Source organism: Mesocricetus auratus, unplaced genomic scaffold (genome assembly GCF_017639785.1).
Source record: "Mesocricetus auratus isolate SY011 unplaced genomic scaffold, BCM_Maur_2.0 Super-Scaffold_100006, whole genome shotgun sequence".
In the NCBI taxonomy this organism is placed as follows: Eukaryota; Metazoa; Chordata; class Mammalia; order Rodentia; family Cricetidae; genus Mesocricetus; species Mesocricetus auratus.
This window is the reverse complement of record NW_024429190.1, coordinates 65,772,282-65,793,619: the sequence shown is the minus strand read 5'-3', so window position 1 is coordinate 65,793,619 and position 21,338 is coordinate 65,772,282. Positions and strand designations below refer to the sequence as shown.

General features: G+C 42.6%; 1 protein-coding gene across 2 annotated transcripts; it reads left to right on the top strand.

Annotated features, from left to right (window-relative positions):
• Nucleotides 1–7,078: 7,078 nt before the first annotated feature.
• Grsf1 (G-rich RNA sequence binding factor 1) lies at nucleotides 7,079–20,670 on the top strand. 2 transcript variants are annotated; one of them, XM_040747365.1, is made up of 10 exons: nucleotides 7,079–7,490; nucleotides 9,383–9,539; nucleotides 10,636–10,791; nucleotides 11,167–11,310; nucleotides 12,054–12,189; nucleotides 14,409–14,593; nucleotides 16,017–16,138; nucleotides 16,949–17,084; nucleotides 17,808–17,882; nucleotides 19,628–20,670. In XM_040747365.1, exons 1-9 carry the CDS (start codon nucleotides 7,137–7,139, stop codon nucleotides 17,855–17,857), a joined length of 1,440 nt encoding a protein of 479 aa, XP_040603299.1. In that variant the 5' UTR covers nucleotides 7,079–7,136; the 3' UTR covers nucleotides 17,858–17,882; nucleotides 19,628–20,670. The 2 variants fall into 2 exon arrangements, with proteins under 2 accessions (XP_040603299.1, XP_040603301.1); XM_040747367.1 differs by lacking the exon at nucleotides 7,079–7,490 and adding an exon at nucleotides 7,565–7,789.
• Nucleotides 20,671–21,338: the final 668 nt, after the last annotated feature.

Sequence of the window (21,338 nt, the reverse complement as noted above, 5' to 3'; positions counted from 1 at the left end):
CCATGTCGTTAAGAAGGATTAATCAGATTCACCGTTTGTAACAGAACTTCAGTGAATGACAGAGCAACAAATCCTTGAGTGGGAGACTGCAAAGGACCAGATCATAGCATGGATGGGTACACTATTGAAATATCCTCAACATACACATTTAATAGAGACCTAGGACTTCAGGCGATACCCACAGTGTATAAGGAGTGTCATGGATGGTGACAGTGGTGTGGATTGCAGTTAACTTTCTTGGAAATTTCTGGGGACAGTTCTTTTTTTTTTTTTTTTTCGAGACAGGGTTTCTCTGTATTGTTTTGGATGCTGTCCTGGAACTCACTCTATAGAGCAGGCTGGCCTCGAACTCACAGAGATCCGCCACCCTCTGCCTCCCAAGTGCTGGGATTAAAGACGTGTGCCACCAATGCCCGGCTCTGGGGACAGTTCTTATGATATCATACTCTCCTATTTTATGTTCACAAAAACAAAACAAACAAAAACCTACCAACCCAGGTGTGGTGGCACATGCCTTTAATCCCAGCACTCAGAAGGTAGAGGCAGGTGGATCTCTGTGATATTAAGGCCAACCTGATCTACATAGAGAATTTGAGACCTGCCTGGTCTACACAGAGCTGGATTCAGGCCAGCCAGGGCTAATAGTTAGACATTGTCTCTACCCAACCAACTAAAACCACATAGAAACAAAAACATACAAGCCAAACCAAACCTGGAAGTCAGGCCTGTGAATTCCAGTTGATCCCATCCTGAAATCTAGATTGAATTATGGTCATTGTAGTTGGTAGAGGGGCTGCTGGTATAGCTCTGTGGCTGATGGAGCATTTGCCTTGTACTTGCCCTGAGTTACCACAGTAGCACTAGTGGTAGCATCTCCACTCTCCCTAATAAAGCAGATAGAACAATGAACTGATGTTGTGTAAATGACTACAACTGAACATAGTGGAGTTATACACTATTTGAATTATTTCCCATGCTATCCTGTAAGTAAAGGTACGGCTTTTGTTTAAATGACAACACAGATTGCTGGAAGCATGCTTCCTTAGACTTCTAGTCCTTTTATAAGGAACCTACGCATACAGTTAAAACATACAGGAAGTTTACTCGAAAGCATGTCTGGGCTGAAGAGATGGCTCAGTGGTTAAGAGTGCTGGCTGCTCTTAAGAGGATCCAAGTTTCCAGCATCCATGTCAGACAGTTTGCAGCAGACTGAAACCCCAGCTCCAGGAGACAGGATGCTTCTTCTGCCCTCTGAGAGCACTGGCACACATGCAGACAGACACACATGAATAAAAATTTTAAATGTATGTTTCTATATTGATTAGGAAAAAAGTGTTCCATCCAGAATCAAGTTTATCATTGACTGTTTACATTTTTGGGGGGGGCTAGAGATAGTAAAAATAAAACATGGTGCAGATCTATAATAACAGCATTCAGGAAGCTGAAGTAAGACTTGCCCTACAAGTTCAAGGCCAGCCTGGGCTACATAGCAAGTTCCCAGGCCACTGTGGGCAAACAAAATCAAACCCCAAACCTGCATCCCTCCTATGTGTTGCTGTCTAGCTGGGCTTTTACCTGTTTAATATGTTGGATATGCTAACTAGGCCTATTGAAGCATAACTTAAGCTTGACAGTTCCTTTTTCCATAGAGTTTGTTTAAAAGACAATTTGTTTTGATGGCAGCTGACTTGTACCCTCTTGGAGTCAAGATAGATTATCAACAAGTAAATACTGAGATGGAATTGGAGGGAAGAAACACAAAACTACTATCATTACTATTTTAACAACAGCTAACAAAATAATGATAGTTACCAACTACCAAGTCTTCCTATGTGTGAGGTACCGCATCACTTTATGTGGTCGTTAGCATCATCTCAGTGTTTATAATTAGGACAACAAAGTTCAGAGAGATACATTCCTTGATCCAAGTCACAAAGCTAGATATGTTTAATCCCAGCACTCGGGAGGCAGAGGCAGGCGGATCTCTGTGAGTTCGAGACCAGCCTGGTCTACAGAGCGAGTTCCAGGACAGCCTCCAAAGCCACAGAGAAACCCTATCTCGAAAAACCAAAAAAAAAAAAAAAAAAAAAAAAAACCAAAAAAAAAAAAACAAAGCTAGATATGATACAGCCACATTAAAATGTCTAATTTTAAGGTTTTGTGTTTTATGTTTTAAAGTCTTGTATGTATGTTTCTTCCCTCCAACTCTGCGGTAATATTGGTTTGGCATAAAAGGATGCAGGGCAGTTTCTTTCCTAAGGAAAATTAATTTTACTTGGAAGCAAACTATGTGGAAAAAGAAACTACCAACCTCAAAGTTATGCTCTAAGCTCTGTTGCTGATGAAGGACATTCTTTCAGATGTCCTCAGGGCTTTGCTGCTGGCTTTCATCTCCATCTTTTCCTCGGTGTCCTCTGTTCCTTGAGATACAAGCTCTGTCTGGCTTACCCACTGAACTCCCTTTTCCTCTTCCTCAGTTTAGGAGCACAGCAGCTTCAGCAGGCCCTTTTGTAGCAGGTACAAAACTTTTCAGAACCTGAGGTACAAAGGAGTCACTAAATCTACATGTGAAAATCCGCTGCATGACCATCCTGAAGGGACACACAAGAAAGTGGGAACAGCATCTACCTCCAGGACTGGATGACACTGGAGTAGGCTGAGGGGAGCAGTGTGCACACACACTTGTATGTGTGCAGGTACACTCTTGCACTAGAGTAAGCAGAGGGTAGAAACAGTGTGCACACATACTTGTATTGTGCAGATACAATCTTGCAGTTTTACTGGTTCTCTTTTACCCTGTTTATGTGATGGTTATTGAGAACGGTTCCTATTGAGCAAGAGTTCATAGTCCCTCTACATTTTGTATCTGGGGCTACATGGTTATAAACTACTGTTTATCATTCTAGGAGAAACATGAGACATAACTGCTCAGTAGCTGCACAGCAAACACGTCTTCCACCCTGCCTCCATGAACATGGCTTGAAGATGCCATAGTCCATCATTCCACTTTCTAAGTATCCCCACACTGCGCTTCTCATAGTAGCTCTGACTCAGCACTCACAGTTTTGTGACTGCACAACACAGCAGTCTCAGTCTCAAGAAGGAAAAATACAGGACAGGGGGTGGGCACAGGAGGAGGGGAGGGAAAGGGAGAGGGACCTCGTACTGACTTGTGAAGCAACCTTGTTTCTTATCTAAATTTAAAATGGAAAATAAAAAAAATATTAATATAAAAAAAAAAAACATCCATACAAATAAAATAGAAATAAATAATTAAAAATATTCCCAGAAAAAAAAAATACAGGACAATTTTGCCATAATCTTGCAAAAATTAATAAAATGCAATTAAAAAATAAATCTAAAACATCCATTTGATTTTTTATTGAAATTATTCTTTCTTGACTGAACATCTTGACAGAGGACTGGTTCAATTTTAACCAGAGGAGATGTGGCAGCAATTGGAAATGTACTAGTGTGTCAGCTGTCAATCATATATATTTTATTCATCACAGAAGGAATCTATGTGAGAGACAAAAACTGTTTAGTATAGATTTGTCCATAGCGAATATAGGCCAACTGACCAAGCTGAACATGTCACCGCACCATCGATGAGTCCCAGTTTGTGACTCTGGAGGACCAGGCTTTCTCTCAGATAAAAGGAATAGGGAGTGATGGCAGTGACAAAGGTATTTCTTTGTCTTTTCTTGGAAATAACTGGTAGCCTCAATTCTTAAAGCTCTGTTGCATCCATTCAACCTAATAAACTGCCTTTAATCTCGGATGTTGCCTAGCACCTCAACCCAAGGTTACACAAATGGGTGCCATTTCTTTATGGGACTTGACTCCCATTCCTCCTGCCACCCCAGGCTTGTTGCCAAGTGTGGCTCACGATTTTCAGCTCCTTTCAAATGCAAAGAGGGTTGTGTATGGGGGGTCCTTTGAGATGAATTTGGCTTCATTACACATCAGAGGATGCTCACCTCTCAGGATGGAGGGGCACGGACAATAAAAATGAACTCTTCCTTTATTAGCAACCACAGCAATGCCCTCATGGTAATGGGTTCTGCTGAGCTGTGAGGGCTTGGTACTTTTCTCCTTACTCTCCCCCAACTACTGTTTCCAGCAATGTAGACTAGCTCTAAGCAGGTTGACAAGCTGCTATGGCTAAGACACTACTTACAACGGAACCAGAAAACAGTGTTTTATGATTAACTTACAGAGAAAATGGCAGTGATCTCTGCTCTCTGAAGTTATCTCTGTACCTGAGCTTTGAGCCTGGTTTTTCACCTTCCTTGGAACTCATCATATATCAAGCCCATTTGGCTTCTCTGGGCTACTTAGTCCTTATCAACTATGCCCTTCCCAACATCACTCTGATAGCATCAAATTAAATCCAAACATATCTCAACTTTTTGACCTATACTTCCTGGATTGCCTTAACCCCTTCTTCACCTACAAATCGCCTTTTGGGGGCTTTTGTTTTTATTTCTTCACCTCTGGTTTGTTCTGAAAGAGTAACATGGATTGGAGAGCTGTGTCCGGGGTTAAGAATGCTTGCTACAGCTACACACACACACACACACACACACACACACACACACACACACACACACACACACACACACACACGCCACTCATCCACTCATAGTGGACTTTTATGTGTTTCTTTGTTTTTGATACAGCATTGTTCTGTGGAAGCTTTGGTTGACCCACAATTTGCTATGTAATCCTGGCTGGCTTCCAACCCACAGAGATCTGCTTCTGCCTCCCTGGTGCTGGAATTAAAAGCTTGTGCCATCATGCCCAGCAGTGCTACAATGTTCCAAAATGTTATTAGTTTCAATTTACAAAACTTACCATTTTCTCTGTAAATCTAGACATGAACCCATGTAAACATCACATTATAGTTCACCCTAAGCCCGAGACATCTCTGAGTGTACAAGTTACAAATGGAACAGAAAAAGAACTTAATGCATGTTTGTTAGGCAAATGAATAATTGTCCTGCTTCCTTTCTCCTTTATAATCCTCCCAACTTCCCCTAAGTAAAAAGGACTTTTCTATTTGAATCCTTGGTTTTATTCCTGATTAAAAGCTAGGTGTGATGGCACATTCCTTTAATCCCAGCACCCAGGGAGCAGAGGCAGGAGATCTCTGTCAGTTCCAGGCTAGACTGGTCTACATAGTGAGTGAGTTCTAGGGCACCCAGAGCTACATAGTAAGACACTGTCTCAAAAACACACATACACACACACACACACACACACACACACACACACACACACAAGCTACAAGTTATCTTTTTATGCATTTTGGGCTTTGGTAATTTTGATTAATTTCAATGACAGCTGGGGCTACTACACAGAGAAATCCTGTCTTGAAAACAAACAAAAAAAGAGTAGTGGGTGGGATGTGTCAGTGGGTAAAGTGCCATGTGAAGATGATGACCTGGGTTTGCATCCCTAGCTTTAGTGTCCCTAGCTCTAGTGTAATAGCTAGATACACAGTATACATCCATAACAGCAGTGTGGGCATGTAGAGAGACACATCTGGGGAGTCTCGCTGGACAGCCAAGTCAGTGGAAACCTGAGCACCAGGTTCAGTGAAAGACCCTGTCTAAAATATAAGATTGAGAGTGGCAGAATGACACTTGACGTTGACCTCTGGCCTCCACAAGCCCATACATATATACAAAAAGTGAAAAGGAATATAAGTAGATCTTCATTAACTCTGCAAATTTGTACTCTGCATTTAAGGGATAACCCATTTTCTTCCTTGAAAGAAAAGTTTAGGGGACTGGAGAGATGGCTCAGTGGTTAAGAGCACTGTTTGTTCTTCCAGAGGATCCTGGTTCAACTCCCAGCACCCACATGGCAGCTCACAACTGTCTGTTAAGTTCCAGGGGATCTGATACCTTCACATCAATGCACACAAAATAAAGTTAAATACATTATTAAAATATATAAAAATAAAATAATTTAAAGAAGGAAAAGTTTAATTATGGTGACTCAGTGGATAAAGCCCTTATTTCGCCCACTATCCAGAGTCCCATTCCGAGGACATAAACGGAAGGAGGGAACTGATTCCCAGCTCTCTTCTGACCACCACACAGGTACTATGGCACCTGCAACCCTCCCCATACACAAAAAATAAATAGATACAGTAGTGGCACATGCCTTTAATCCCAGCACTCAGGAGGCAGAATCTCAGTGAGTTCAAAGCCAGCCTGGTCTACAGAAGGAAGGTTTTGTTTTTTATCCACACCTCTATGAGTACGTTGGGGCAGTTTAGTTTATTACCTTGTCACCAAGATACACCCCACTCACAGAGATTTCTCCCACACTATCAGCCCCTCCATTTTTTAAACCCAAGAACTTCCATTTGTCTTTATCATTTTTGCCTTTGACAGGTCCTGGCCACAGGAGGAAAACTGCACAACCACTCATTACTTATTTATTTGCAAATCTCTGCATGTCCGTTTGTGACTATACTGTCTTATTAAGGAAGGTTTCATAATATCTATTATATACAACATATAAATTATACACACGTAACACAAAATCAGTGCTTCAGTTCAAATCAGAGTTGGCCTTCTGTACCTATCTCAAGGTTGAGGGTATCCCAACACCCCCTGAGCATCGTTCCCACACGTCTTTTTTTTTTTTTTTTTTTTTTTTTTTTTTTTGGTTTTTCGAGACAGGGTTTTTCTGTGGCTTTGGAGGCTGTCCTGGAACTCGCTCTGTAGACCAGGCTGGCCTCGAACTCACAGAGATCCGCCTGCCTCTGCCTCCCGAGTGCTGGGATTAAAGGCGTGCGCCACCAACGCCCGGCTCCCACATGTCTTAAAGTCAGGTAGCACATCCCTTCCAGAAACATCTCCACTCAATCCTGAGCAGGGGGCCTGGATCTGATGATGTCACTCCAGAGACTCTCAGGTCACCCGGTCTGCACCCCTACCGGCCAGGCAGCCCCGCCCCCAGGGCGGAGCGGCTCCTTCTCTTCCACCTCCGAGACTCGGTGTCAGCTCCCGGTGCGAGCGGCGCATGTGCGCGGTGCTCCCTCCCCCGCCCTGGATTCCACTTCCCCTCGGCTCGCGCCGCAGCGGCCACCTCCGGTCCTCTCGCCGCCTCGGGAGCCGATGGCCGGGACGCGCTGGGTGCTAGGGGCGTTGCTCCGGGGCTGCGGCTGCAACTGCAGCAGCTGCCGGCGCACCGGCGCCGCCTGCCTGCCCTTCTACTCGGCCGCCGGCACCTTCCCGTCGGGCGTCTCGGGCCGCCGCCGCCTGCTGCTGCTCCTCGGAGCCGCCGCGGCCGCCGCCTCGCAGACGCGCGGCCTGCAGCTCGGGCCCGCGCCCGCCGGGAGACTGGCGGGTCCCGTCCCTGCCCGGCCCTCCGCCGCCGCGTCCGCCGCCGCGTCCTACTCCGCCCTGCGCGCCCCGCTGCTACCGCGATCGCTGGCTGCAGCCGCGGGCCCGGCGCGGGCTTACAGTCAGGTAGGTGACGCCGCGCGCGGGGTTGGGGGGGGGCGGGAACCCTCGGCGGCCGCGCTCCCGCGTCGGTCCGCGTCCGTCCGCGTCCGTCCGCGTGCGCCTCGCGTGCGCGCCCGGGGATCCGCGGCACGCGCCGCACCCCCGCCTCCCTCCCGCTCCGTCCTCCTATTGGGCACGGGAACAAGGGACGCTCTCCCGGCCCCGGCTTTTCTCCTTGTTTTGTTCCCTCCGAGTCTGGGCGGTTGGGCAGTGTAAGTGTGGCTGGGGTGAATGTTGAGGCCTTGTTTCCCGCCGGGCCCATGGTAGGTTTTGGGGGGCCGCCGACGCCCCCCACCCCGCGTCCCCCTAGCCTTCTCCCCGCTGGAGGTGAAGCTGAGAGGTCGGAGCCCGCCGAGAGTCGGGGCCGGCCGTGCGGTGGCAGCGGTAGGCCGGGCGGCTCGGGCCTCCTCGGCCGGCCACCGACGCGCAGCCCCGCGCGCACGGGACCGTGGGCTAGCCTGGGAACGGCCCCCGCGCGCCCCTCTCTCGCGTCCGCGGGGAGAGGCGGCCGGCCACCCGACTGAAGGTCACCTCTGCAAGTCCACTTGCCTTGACAGAAGGGCCTTTCGGGGCCGCGGGTCGCTCTGGGGTGACCTGGGAAATTGGGGAGAACGTGTGATGGGCGGGGGCGTCGGTGGGTGAGGATTTGGGTGCTTCAGTTGTGAGCCTATGCTCGTTTTCTTTATAGTTTCCCGTCTTTGAAGAAAGACATTTTAAAAATTCATATTGCAAATATTTTGTCCTCTGTCTGTGAAGTGTCTTACGTGGCATCCGGGAAGTGTCCGCACGCTTTTGGTCTACCAACCCCCTGATGCCACGGGCCATGTTTATCTTAATTCAGTTTTGCGTCTGCTTGAATTAATGATATCTGGGAGGTTAATCTGCATGGCTGATGTCTGCCAGTAGCTGAGCTAATTGATTTGAATCCCGGCCCAATACTTTCTGCTGCCCTTTTATGCAAAAGCCTGAGATGTTTATGGAATTCTGGGAAAACACGGAAAGGAGCCGTGTCTCAGGCTACTGCCTCCGTTGTCTTTTATGTTCTTTCCCGAATCCACTTGTTCTGATGTTGATCTTTTACCTACATCCCAAAGCCTTTTTATTGACTTCATTTGCCTACCAAGTGACGTTTCCTTCATTAGGGCCAACATCGGAAGGCCATCCGTTACTGTATGGTACTGAGTTCCTTTTGCCAGCTCGTCTTTGGCTCTTATTTTAATGTCCAATTTAGACAGATGGAACTGCTATTTTTCAAATGCTGCTTTCCCCATGCCTCTCAAATCGGAATGTCCTATTTTTTCTATCTCTTGTAAGGCCATCCAGTAACTATTCTTTTTTTCTGTATTTAAAAAAAATCTACAGTATTTTGTGTTTTAATTGTAACATAACACATCTTGTTCTGTATCTTGCCTTATTCTAGGTAGTCAGTGCTTTGAGATGATGTCCTGATGTGTTTTGTGTGTATGGGGCCCTTAAGTATTGTCAGTTGAAGGACCATTGTACTGATCTTAGTGAGAGCACTCTTACTGCAGTGTTTGGAAGGCAGTATTGCCTTTAGTGCGTGTACTATCACCATACAAGCACATTGTCTTAGGATATAAAATATAAGCCCAAAACAAAGCCACACTGGTATAGTGAGCCTGTAGCCAGCACTCTGGGGGGCGAGGCAGGAGGATTATGGTGAGGTTGGGGCAGCCTGGGCCACATGGAGAGACACACTCTCAAACCGAAGCAAAAGCGGAGGATGGAGACGTGTCCTTTTGACCAGAAGTAACATGTGCATCTGTTTGTAGGTATAAGCATTTTCTAGGTAGGCTGTCCAAGAGATATTTTTACAATTCTTTTTTTCTTGAAAGGAGTCCAAAACGACCTACCTGGAAGACCTCCCACCACTGTCTGAGTATGAGTTGAGCCCGTCCAAGTTAGGACAGGAGGTGGATGATGTGTACCTCATTCGAGCTCAGGGGCTGCCTTGGTCCTGCACTGTGGAAGATGTTCTTAACTTTTTCTCAGGTATATATATCTTACGTGTGTTGTAAGTAAGCACTTTGGTCTAACTGGAAAGTAGTCCTACAAAATCCAAGTCTAGATGCTCTGGAGGTAGCTCAGGGTGAGGAATGGTCCCTATTCTGGCTAATTACCCGTTCGTGCCATGTGTCACTGTGGGTGCCTGCTCTATGTAGTGCAGATAGATTTAAAGACTGAGTATAACAAAATTAAGTAATGTTAAAATTACAGAGTGTGAAATCAGTTAACACTCAAGTTTTGCTCTGTGCATGACTATGTTCATGGGCATTTGTAGAAGAATAGCCCTTCATGTCATACATCTAGATGATCAGTTGCACTGAGTTATCTTACTAATACATTTGGGAAACATCCTGGTGTATGGCCAGTTTTTATTACCACTCTGTGATTTTAAATCTTCCTCTTAAATTGAACATGTCAACTCTGGTAAACTCGATGGTGTCGTGTGGGTCAGACATTCTCTATAAGCCACTCACTGCTTATGTCTTGGGTTTCCATGATAAGAAATGGGCAGTATAAAGTTGTCTTTTGATGTAAGGAAAAGGGGGGAATGTTAGATTATTGTAGTGATTATTTTTGCAGAAGACACTTTATGGATATATTTTTAAAGGAAGATGATTAGGAATAAACTTGAGTTGCCATTTAATGGTTGTGGGCAATAATGAACTTTTGTACTTGGTTTGCTTTTCTTATGCTCCCCTCAACCCCCAGGGCCTTCCAGTGTAGCTCCTGGTTGTCCTGAAACTTACTCTGTAGACCAGGCTGGCGTCAGACTTAGATCCACCTGCCTCTGCCTGCCAAGTGCTGAGATTAAAGGCGTGCCCCACTTATCTTTATTATTTGGGACATTTTTAGACTCTGCCACCACCTTCATTAGCATTTGGATGGTTTCAGTAAAGAATCTGGGAGTGGAATAGTTGGAGGAGGGGAAAATAGGATAAATGTATATTGTCCATGAAAGAAAAAAAGAATTTGGTAGGCATTTTTAGTTCCTGCATTGTCAAAAGTATCATTTTAGTGACATGTGAAATTGAGACGAAACTTTGATTTCTCTTTTTAAGTGACTTTAATTGTGTATTTTTAGACTGCAGAGTCCGCAACAGTGAGAATGGAATCCATTTCCTCTTAAATAGAGATGGGAAACGCAGGGGCGATGCCTTAATTGAGATGGAGTCGGAGCAGGACGTGCAGAAGGCCTTAGAGAAGCACCGGATGTACATGGGGCAGCGCTATGTGGAAGGTGTGTGAGCTCAGGCTCTGACTTTTTCAGATCTTTTTGTTTTGTTTTGCTTTTGTTCTTTTGTTTTTCCAGACAGGGTTTTTCTATGTAGCTTTGGAGCCTGTCCTGGAACTCTCTCTCTCTGTAGATCTGGCTGGCCTCGAATCCAGAGATCTGCCTGCCTCTGCTTCCTGAGTGCTGTGATTAAGGCCTGTGCAGTATTGCCCAACTTTATCTTAAGGTTGTAAGGACTAAATATGTTATAGCTGGAACACAGTAATATTCAATAAATGTCACTTGTTATATTCTTGACAGAAAAGATATAATTTGATTTTTTAAAGTTGGATTTCCTTTGTCATATAAGTTTGGAATCCATTTTTGTGCTTTTCTTTGCAGTATATGAGATAAACAATGAAGACGTAGATGCCTTAATGAAGAGCCTGCATGTCAAATCTTCACCTGTGGTAAATGACGGTGTGGTTCGCTTGAGAGGACTTCCTTATAGCTGCAACGAGAAAGACATTGTCGACTTCTTTGCAGGTGCCTGGCAGCTGTGGCATGTTTGGACTTACATTCTCTTTCCCATCTTGATTCTCCCCTTTGTACCTTTGAGGTGTTTCAGTCTTTCAGGCAGATCTTTGGGTCGTGTCAACATTCAGAACCGTTCCATGACATTGTTTAACTATGAAGAAACTATTTTCTTAAAATAGTGCTCATACTTGTCCAAGACAATAATAATTTACATGACTTAAAAGCATCTGGGCTGGGGATGTAGGTCAGTTGGTAGAATGCTTGCCTAGCATTCACAAAGCCCCGTAATTAGATCCTAGTACTGAAGAAGCTGGGTATTGTGGTGCACATCTATAATCCAAACACCAGGAAGAGGAAGAGGAAGGAAAAGCAGTGTTTAACTTCTAGCTGAAAAATATGCCTGTCAGTAACTTTGCTTGTTTAAATACTGTCTCCTAAGATAGAACCAGTAGTCCCTCTCCCCCCAAAATGGCTGGGGAAAAACTTTGAGAGATATACACATGTATCTATTTGTAACATTCTGCAGCTTCAAACATATTCTGAAGCCAAGGCTGGCCTTGCTTTTGTATCCCTACTTTTACTTGACAGGTTCTGGGGTTTGGGTTACATGATGATTGCTTGTGCTGGAGCTTGTACAGCTTTGAAGTTGACAAATGGTATCTAAATTTTATTAGTGCATGAGTGAACTTGTTAACTCTAATGAAGAAAACTCTTGTTGGCAGCACTGACTTGCAAATTCTTTTGTATTCAAGGACTAAACATAGTGGACATAACTTTTGTGATGGACTATAGAGGAAGGAGAAAAACAGGGGAAGCCTATGTACAGTTTGAAGAACCAGAAATGGCCAGCCAAGCGCTTTTAAAGCACAGGGAAGAAATTGGTAACAGGTGAGTGAAGCAGCTGTTAGCAGAAGTGTCAGGTCATTTTGATGAGTACTTTGTACTATGGCTGTCAGATTATCCAAACATAGAAAACTAGGGTACCACGATGAGCCACTAAATGCTCATAACTCAAGTTAACTTCTTTGATAATGTTGAGCGAGAGGTCTAAGTGAAAGGTAGTCTTATAAAATCCCATTATAGCTGTGTTCTGAGTTCCTTTTTTTTTTTTTTTTTTTTTTTTTCTTCGAGACAGGGTTTCTCTGTATTGCTTTGGAGGCTGTCCTGGAACTGAGTTCCTTTTTTTTTTTTAATGATTTATCTTTATTTTATGTGCACTGATGTTTTGCTTGCACATATATCTGTGTGAGGGTATGGGATTTCCTGGAACTGGAGTTACAGATGGCTGTTAGCTGCCATGTGGGTGACCTGGAATTGAACCAGGGTCCTCTGGAAGAGCAGACAGTGTGCTCTTAGTCACTGAGCCATCTCTCCAGCCCCTGTTTTTGTTTTTCAAGACAGGGTTTCTTTGTGTAGTCTTTGCTGTCCTAGAACTTGCTTTGTGGACCAGGCTTGCCTCAAACTCACAGAGATCCACCTACCTCTGCCTCCCAAGTGCTGGGATTAAGGGCTGCCAGGCAAAACTTAGTTGTTTTTGCTTTTTGGTGTTTGTGTTTTAGTATGTGCCTTTAATGAAGTTTTCTTTCATAATCACAATATTTAACAAAATTAGCACTATTTGATTGTCTAATAGCTGCCCACAATCACATTTTTCCCATTTGTAATAACAATCTTTAAAATTGATTGGTGTGATCAGAATCTGAGCAGTTCATATAATATAGTTCATTTGATAGATCACTGATTTTATGAAACTAGAGCACATCCACATTTTATTTTCGTAGTCCCTATCCTTTTTTTTCTGTGTTTTGAGACAGTGTTCCTTTGTGTAGCCCTGGCTGTCCTGACGCTCACTCTATACACCAGGCTGGCCTCAAACTCACAAAGATCTGCCTGTCTCTGCCTCGTAGAATTAAAGGTGTGTGCCACCACGGCAGGCAGTCCCTCTCCTTTTTATGAGTGTGCATGTGTTAGGTGTGCCTGCCCACCTGGATGCTGGAGGCTAGATGTTAACATTGTATCTTCCTCAAGCTCTTTCCACCTTGTTTATTTGAGATGGATCTCACTGAACCTGGAGCTTGATTAGCTAAACAAACGGCCAGCAGCCCCCTGGGATCCACCTGTGTCCGCCCTCCTCCCCTCCAGCTCTGAGGGTAAAGATAGGTTACCACATCTGACTTTTATGTGGGTACTGGGAGTCTGAACTCAGATCCTCGCTCACATCCATCTAACACTTAATTATCTGAGCCTTCTTCCTAGCCCAGGCCTTCTTTTAAAGATACAATGATCTGCTTTTTGAAAAAGTCAGCTGTCTTATATGGTGTTTCATATTCATATTGAATTAGAATATACAATTATATAGAGGTAGGAGATGTGTGTTTTAACTTCCCTTTTGGAGAGCTAGTAAAAATGCATACTTTTAAATCACCGTTTTGTATGTTCTTTAAAACATGTTTTTAAGGCTGGACCGACAGCCTCCAAAACAATACAGAGAAACCTGTTTCGTAAAAACAAAAAACAAAAAAATCCATGTTTTTAGATTTACTTACGTTTTGCTCACATGATTATCTGTGCACTGCATGCAGTAATAATAATAATAATCTCTTTCAAAAAACACACATTTAAAAACTATCTAAATAAAAAGTACCATATACATAAACATTCATAAATGAGCCTGATATTTTGGGGTAAAAATCTTACTAAAATTAGCATGTTGGCCTATTCTGTTGAAAGTACTTTGGCATAAACTAATGTGTAGGTGGACTTTTTATTCTTGCTTTTACCTTTCTGTGCCTATGTTTTATGTAAGCTGTGGAAATACAATACATAACTGGTTATTTTAATCTTTTAAAAAACTGGTACGTTGTGTGTGCGCACATGTTCGAGTGCTCCAACATGCTCAAAGACATCAGATTCCCTTGTGCTCGAGTGGGCTACAGATGCCCCAGGTGGGTGCTGGGAACTGAACAAGAATCCTCTTGAAGAGCAGCAAGTGCTCTTAACTGCTGAGTCACCTCTCCAGCCACATATACCTAATTATTATTTTTAAGTTCATTGTAAAGTTACTCTACACCACTTGTGCCTTTTCATTTTGTTTTGTTAATGTATAGATACATAGAGATATTTCCAAGCAGAAGGAATGAAGTTCGAACACATGTTGGATCTCATAAGGCAAAGAAAATGGTATCGTCTCCTACTGCTAAGTATATAACTGAGCCAGAAGTGGTATTTGAGGAACATGAAGTAAATGAAGATATTCGGCCTATGACAGCTTTTGAAAGTGATAAAGAGATAGGTAAGGTCCTGCCTCTTAAAATTGCCTTGTATGTTTAGGTTTTGTTGAACTGTTTTCATGGTCAGCTTATGTGAAGTTATGAGATCCAGAGCAGGGGGGTCAAGTTAAAGATTGAATGTGATCGTAGAATGTACTTTGTCTAGGTACACAAAAGTTTAATTATATTTTTAAAAAATTGCATGTATTTTGTATGTATATATGAATCCATGTGGCCTTGCACGTGTGTGTCAGAAAATAACTTGGGAGTTGGTTCTCTCTACTAGGTGACCCAGGAATAGAAATTAGGTTGTCAGGGCACCTTTACTGAGTGAACAATCTTGACTGATAGCTAATCGTTAGTTTTAAAAATTATTATTATTATTATTATTATTTATTATTTATTTTTTTTTCGAGACAGGGTTTCTCTGTGGCTTTGGAGGCTGTCCTGGAACTCGCTCTGTAGACCAGGCTGGCCTCGAACTCACAGAGATCCACCTGCCTCTGCCTCCCGAGTGCTGGGATTAAAGGCGTGCGCCACCAACGCCCGGCTAAAATTATTATTTTTAACTTTTTAATTGGTGTATGTGTGTCTGTGTACATGTGCTATTACCCATGGAGGCCAAAGGGCATTCCTAGAACTGGAGTTAGAAGCAATTGTGAACCGCTTAATACTGGTTCTGGGAACTGAACTTGGGTCCTCTGCTATAGTACATGCTAACCACTGGGGAGCCATCTCTCCAGCTCTCTATTAGTTTTTGTTATTTATTTGTTTTATTGTGTGTGACTGTGTATCAGTGTATTACATGGTATCAGATCCCCCGGACAAAGGGAGGTACAGGTGGTTGTGAGCCACCTTGTGGATGCTGTTAACAGAGCAGCCAGTGCTCTTGACCACCAGCCTGGTGTTTTACCCTGATCATAAGCTGGGTGGTACAAATGTAGCAGACCAAAGTGAAATGGTAACATTTAAGCTAAAGTGGGAACTGATTTGGATAGAGAGCAGGGATGTTGACTAAAGACTTCTGTCTGCCCCTGGATTTAATTCTCTTTCATTTGTAACTCCAGAGCCACATTTGGTGTCTTTGGAAATGCTTACAAATCCAATGCTTCAGGATTATACCATTATTGTATTTGCTATCTTTTTGTTTTCGATACCTATAGATGAGACAGTGTCTCCTATTTTAGTTTAATTAATGGCCATTTTATCTTATTGTCATATGAGATAAAGTCTCATTTGGGAATGGTTTGAGTTCCTAAGTGCTTTTAATGGTCATTCAGGTGACAGCTGTTAAGTAGCAGAAATTGCAGGTTTTTGCCTTTAATGCTCATGTGTTTTGGGTCAAGATGAATTGAGGATTTCATCTTAAAAAGGTCATATCTAATTATAATCCGCTAATAGCTCTGGAAGCTTTTGTGTCCTTGACTTCTTTTTGTCCTTCCTCAGAACTGCCCAAGGAGGTGTCAGAAAAACTCCCAGAGACTGGCGATTTTGGATCCACGCCCTCACTACACTTTGTCCACATGAGAGGATTGCCTTTCCAAGCCAATGCCCAGGACATTATAAATGTGCGTGGCAGTGAGCTTCATAGGCCCGAGCAATCTAGATTGGACTTGTATGGCATTTGAGGAAGGTGGGGACACTGTCTGTGGAGCATCCTTGTCAACTAGCATCTCCATCTTCTGAAGCTGCAGTGTGTGGCTGACACAGGACATGATCCCAGGAGTTTGGGGCAAGCTTGGCCAATGTAGTTAGAAAAGTATATTATAATTTAAGGTGAAAAACATCAGGATTTTATAGATACAAATAAGGTGTAGGTTTAATAATCAGAGTAAGGAAATTCGGTTTTTGAGTAAGTTGATTCAATCTATTAACTTTTAGTTTAGGCCCTTAGACTCAGGAGACTCAGGCTGCCAGTACAGAGCAGCTGTTGACATGTTCCTTGGCATTCAGTGGGTTGTGTCCTGGTACTCCCATCACAAGTTGAAAGTGCACGTCATACAATTCACCTGCTCAACCTAACAGCAGCTTCTGTGGAGCAGTGATTGTGTTCTCAGGTTGACAGGGAATTCTTCCACTTGGCCATATCTTTTAAAAACTATTGTGTGGAATTTGGGTGGGGTGGGTGAGGGGGATTGGTCTGTATATGGAAGTCAGAAGTCATCTAGTGGGAGTCGGATTTCTCCTTCCACCATGTGGGTCCTGGACTTGAACTCTGGTATGGGGCTTGGTGGGTAAGTGCTTTACTTGCTGAGTCATCTCGCTGGCCATTTTCAGTGTCCTGACCCAGTATATCACTGTGTATTGCTAACCAGGGAAAAGATGAAAACAGTTTTCAATTCATAACTCAGTTGTTTGTTTTGATTGGCCTTGTGTAGTTCTTTGCTCCACTGAAGCCTGTGAGAATCACCATGGAGTACAGTTCTAGTGGGAAGGCCACTGGAGAAGCTGATGTGCACTTTGATACCCACGAGGATGCTGTTGCAGCTATGCTCAAGGATCGGTCCCATGTTCGTGAGTATGACTCAATGTTTTCCTGTCACACTGCTTTGTTTATACATTTATTTGGGAATTGATCGAGAATTTTTTCCTTAGTACGGCTAAATTGAATGTAAAGGATCAAAATTAGTTTGTTGATTATTTTGTATATTTCTGTCTAGAGTTAGTTTTTCCTTTTCTTTTTAATTTTTATTTTGGTTTTTCAAGACAAGAGTTTCTCTGTAGCTTTGAAGCCTATTCTGGAACTTACTCTGTAAATGAGGCTGGCCTATGCAACTCAACAGAAACCTACCTGTCTCTGCACCACTGACCTGCTAGAGTTAGTTAGTTTTTCTTGATGTCTACCTGTTTTTTGTTTTTTTTTTAAATTTCATTTATGTATTTAGCTTGAGACAGGGTCTCACTTTGTAGCCTAGAGCAGTAGCGGACTCAGGGTTCTCTTTCCCAGGTTCCTGTGTACCAGGGTTACAGGTGTAGGACAACATACCCAGTTATTATTGTCATTTTGAGATGGGGGGGGGTCTCACTGTGTTATCCAGACTGGTCTCAATCTCAAAGAGCTCAAGTGATCCTTCACTTTAGCCTCCAAGTAACTGGAGGTGTGTGCCACCACACTGAACTTCGTTTTTATTTAATTAGGGAAAGGGTAAAGTGTGTTGCTCTCTGAAGTATGATAAAAAGGGCTTTAAGTATTTTTTAGTCTTTACAAAACTAACTTTTTTTTATATATATATTTAGAACATAGGTATATTGAGCTGTTCCTAAATTCATGTCCTAAAGGAAAATAAGACCAGCAGAAGCCCAGATGATAAGGTAATTAAGCTACAACTATGGAAAAACTTGTAGTAATTAATAATCAAATCACTAATTGGTAATATGACAGAAACTGTTCTCTTCGGTAAAGATCAATATAATTAAAATTTGATTATGCAGTGGCTTTAAGCATCAGTAATTCTTCACATCACGCTTTATGTCTAAACTAATTGTACAGCTATTTCTAATAGCTGTAATTATAACACAGAAAATGTTTTACATTAGCATTTCATCCCTTTAAAACTGAAGTTTATTTCCTCAGTTGTAAGATATGTAACTACATATATATATACACACACACAAGACATTTCTTTATAGACTTTCATATTTGAGTGTTATGTTTTCTACCCTTCGTCTCCCTTCCAGTTCTTCCCATGCTTCCTCCTTCCTCTCAAATTAATGGTTATTTCTTGATTATTTTATATGCATCCTTCCTGAGTCCCTTTAGTGTTGCCGGTGTATGTGTTTGATTTGAGTTGACTATTGTGAGGTCTCATCCCTAGAGAAAACTGACTCTTCCTTTCAGCAGCCATTGGTTGCTTCTACAGCCCCCCCCCCCCTTCACCACCCCAGCAAGTTTGTCTGTGTAACAGTCCTGGCTGTCCTGCAACTCACTCTGTAGACCAGGCTGTCCTCGAACTCACAGACATCCGCCTGCCTCTGCCTCTTGAGTGCTGGGATTAAAGGTGTGCACCACCACCACTTGGCTGATTGCCCACACATAGCTCTTGATCTAGAGTAGACCTTTGTGAAATTTCCCCCATCCATGTTGACATGTCTGCTGTCATAGGCAGCCGTATTATTGAGATTTCACCCTGCAGCGTTTCCTCTCCTGTCTAGAAGATACTGCTGCAGCAGGCACGCTGAGTATCTGGCCGTTATCCTTTTCCCACCTCCTCTCATGAGATGCTCCTGAGCCTTAGGTTTGGGCTGTGTAGTACATCTATCAGGGGGACTGGCCACCCACAGCCATTTATTTGCATTTAGCCAGTCTTGGGTCCCTGTAATGGTCTTTTTCCTACAAAAAGCTTCCCTGATGAGGGGTGAGTGCTATACTTAATGTGGTCTGACTTTGATTCAGAGTTAATTTGAAACGGGTTTATTTTTCTCATGATACACACACACTAGTGGTGGTGGTTATTTTGGCTTTTTGAGAAATGGTTTATGTTGTATAGATGAAGCTAGCCTTGAACTTTAATCCTCTCAGCTTAGCATCCTGAGTGCTGGGGTTTATTGTATTATATACTGCACCTGTCTGTAAAATAAGTTTCTGTCTTAAGATGTCATATATAGATAACTTACCTGCAACATTTTGCTAAATACATCATGATGTTTCTTCTCTTATAAATATGAAGTTCCTGTTTTCTTGGTTTTCATATATTTCGATATATTTCTTTGTATTTGTTTTCTGAATGTAATGATGGATTCTTTAAGGAACTTAGCTGTGTTTTAAAAACACAGGCAATATATTTTTGGACATAAAGCTCCAATACTTTCTAACTGTTAAACACATATTAGCTTAGTTCTTTGGAAAATATATTTTGTGTTCACTTCTGGATTTATCCAGGCTGTGTACATATACTAATGCCTAATTTTCCTTACTTATACTCATTGATTTGTCAGATAATTGGCATTGAATTAACAGGGGGTGGGGGGAGGCTGAATTTTTCATTCTAAGCAATGTGGGAAAACACGTAAACATCTTTCATTGTGACTAAACATGCAGCACTTCTGTTTATTTTCAGGATGAAGCAGGGAGCACCTCATTTGCACATCTCTCTTGAACATGGGCTATAAAGATCCAGTTGATTGGTAGCAACCACTGGAGGAGAAAGGATCTGGGCATCCAACAATAGAGCTTCTAAGAAAAATTCACAGTGGAGTGTTTAGATTGAGAAAGATTACGAAATAAGCTACAAATTTAAAATTCTGTTTAAACAGTCCTGGATCTGATTGAGAAAGTCTGGTTTATGTAACGTAGTTTCCTGTCATAGAGGATATGTCACAGCTGTCAGATGATGTTCCATTCTGTGCTGCTCTTTAGAACCTTATTTCCACTCGTTTTTGCCTATGATTGAGAGCTCTGATGTACAACTTCTCATGGAATAAAATATGGTATATTTTTGCCAAACACTCACCAAAGCAAGGGAAGGTTTTAGAACTTTAATAAGCCAGTCTGATTTGGTCAAGTAGTGCTTAATTTTGTTTGTATTTAATTGCTTAGGGCTAGAAATTTTAAAAAATACAAACCACAGGCTATTGAGCATAAGTGGTCACTTGGCAGTTTTGTCTTTAGAAACACTTTGCCTCCCTAAGCCTTGACCTAAAGACTTTTAATGTGGGTGCCTGTCTTTGTCATGGGAAGTCTAGGCTATAACTTAAAACTTAACTGAGTCTCCTTTTTAGTTTTGTTTTGTTTTAAACAAATCTTAAGGCTGTTTGTTAGGTTTGAAATCATAAAATGACACATCAAAGCAGTCCAGACTGGTAAGGACATTAATAGCTTCACTTGAATTAAACCAACTCTAGGTAGGAAAAAAACAAACCTGAGTCTCCTCATTTGCTTTTCCAGTGGGGTAGCCACCCCATATTTTAGAACAAGTAGGGGTGCCTTGCTTAAATAAAACTAGCATTTAATATATAATTGTGTGAAGGGTTTATGGATAGAGCTGTATTTCTGTCACATTGTGGCAGTACCTTCTGCTTTAATACTAAATAGCTTGTTATTTAAATATTGAACAAAATGGCTGGCTTCAAAAATAGTCATTAATAAACTTAACTTTATGTATACCTGTGTAGAAGAGTCAAAGTCCTGTACATTTTCTTTACCTTGTTCCTGTTTTGGGGGTGACAGCTGCCAACAAGAGATAACAGTTCTTATTCTCTTTTGTTTTGTTTTTGCTTTTCAAGACTATGTTTCTCTGTGTAGCTCTGACTGACCTGTAACTCACTTTGTAGATCAGGCTGGCCCATTGTAGATCTGCTTGTCTCTGCCCTCCTGAGTGCTGGGATTAAAGGAGAGTACCACCACTGCTCATTCATTCTTGAGATTAAACTTTCAGAGCTTTCAGAGAAGTGAAAGAAACAGGTATCACTTAGAACATAACCATTTGTAATTACCAGCTAAGGGTCAGATCACTGTCCTGTAGACAGTAAAGAAGGTTTGCTTCAGGTGAGAGATGACCTAAGTGTTTATTGGAATGTATGAGCCCACTACATTTAGCTTCTTATATGAAGTCCCGGTGCATTAATATAATAATATAAGAAGAGATGGTTTTCAGGTGTGTTTAAAAAAATGGCTTAGGGTCTTTGTGGTAATAGTAGCATATAAGCTTTTAATCCCAGCACACTGGAGGCAGAGGCAGGCAAATTTTGGTAAGTTTGAGGCCAGAGTAGTTTAAATGTTGAGTTCCTGGCCAACTAGGGCTACATAGTCAGACCCTGTCTCAAAAACCA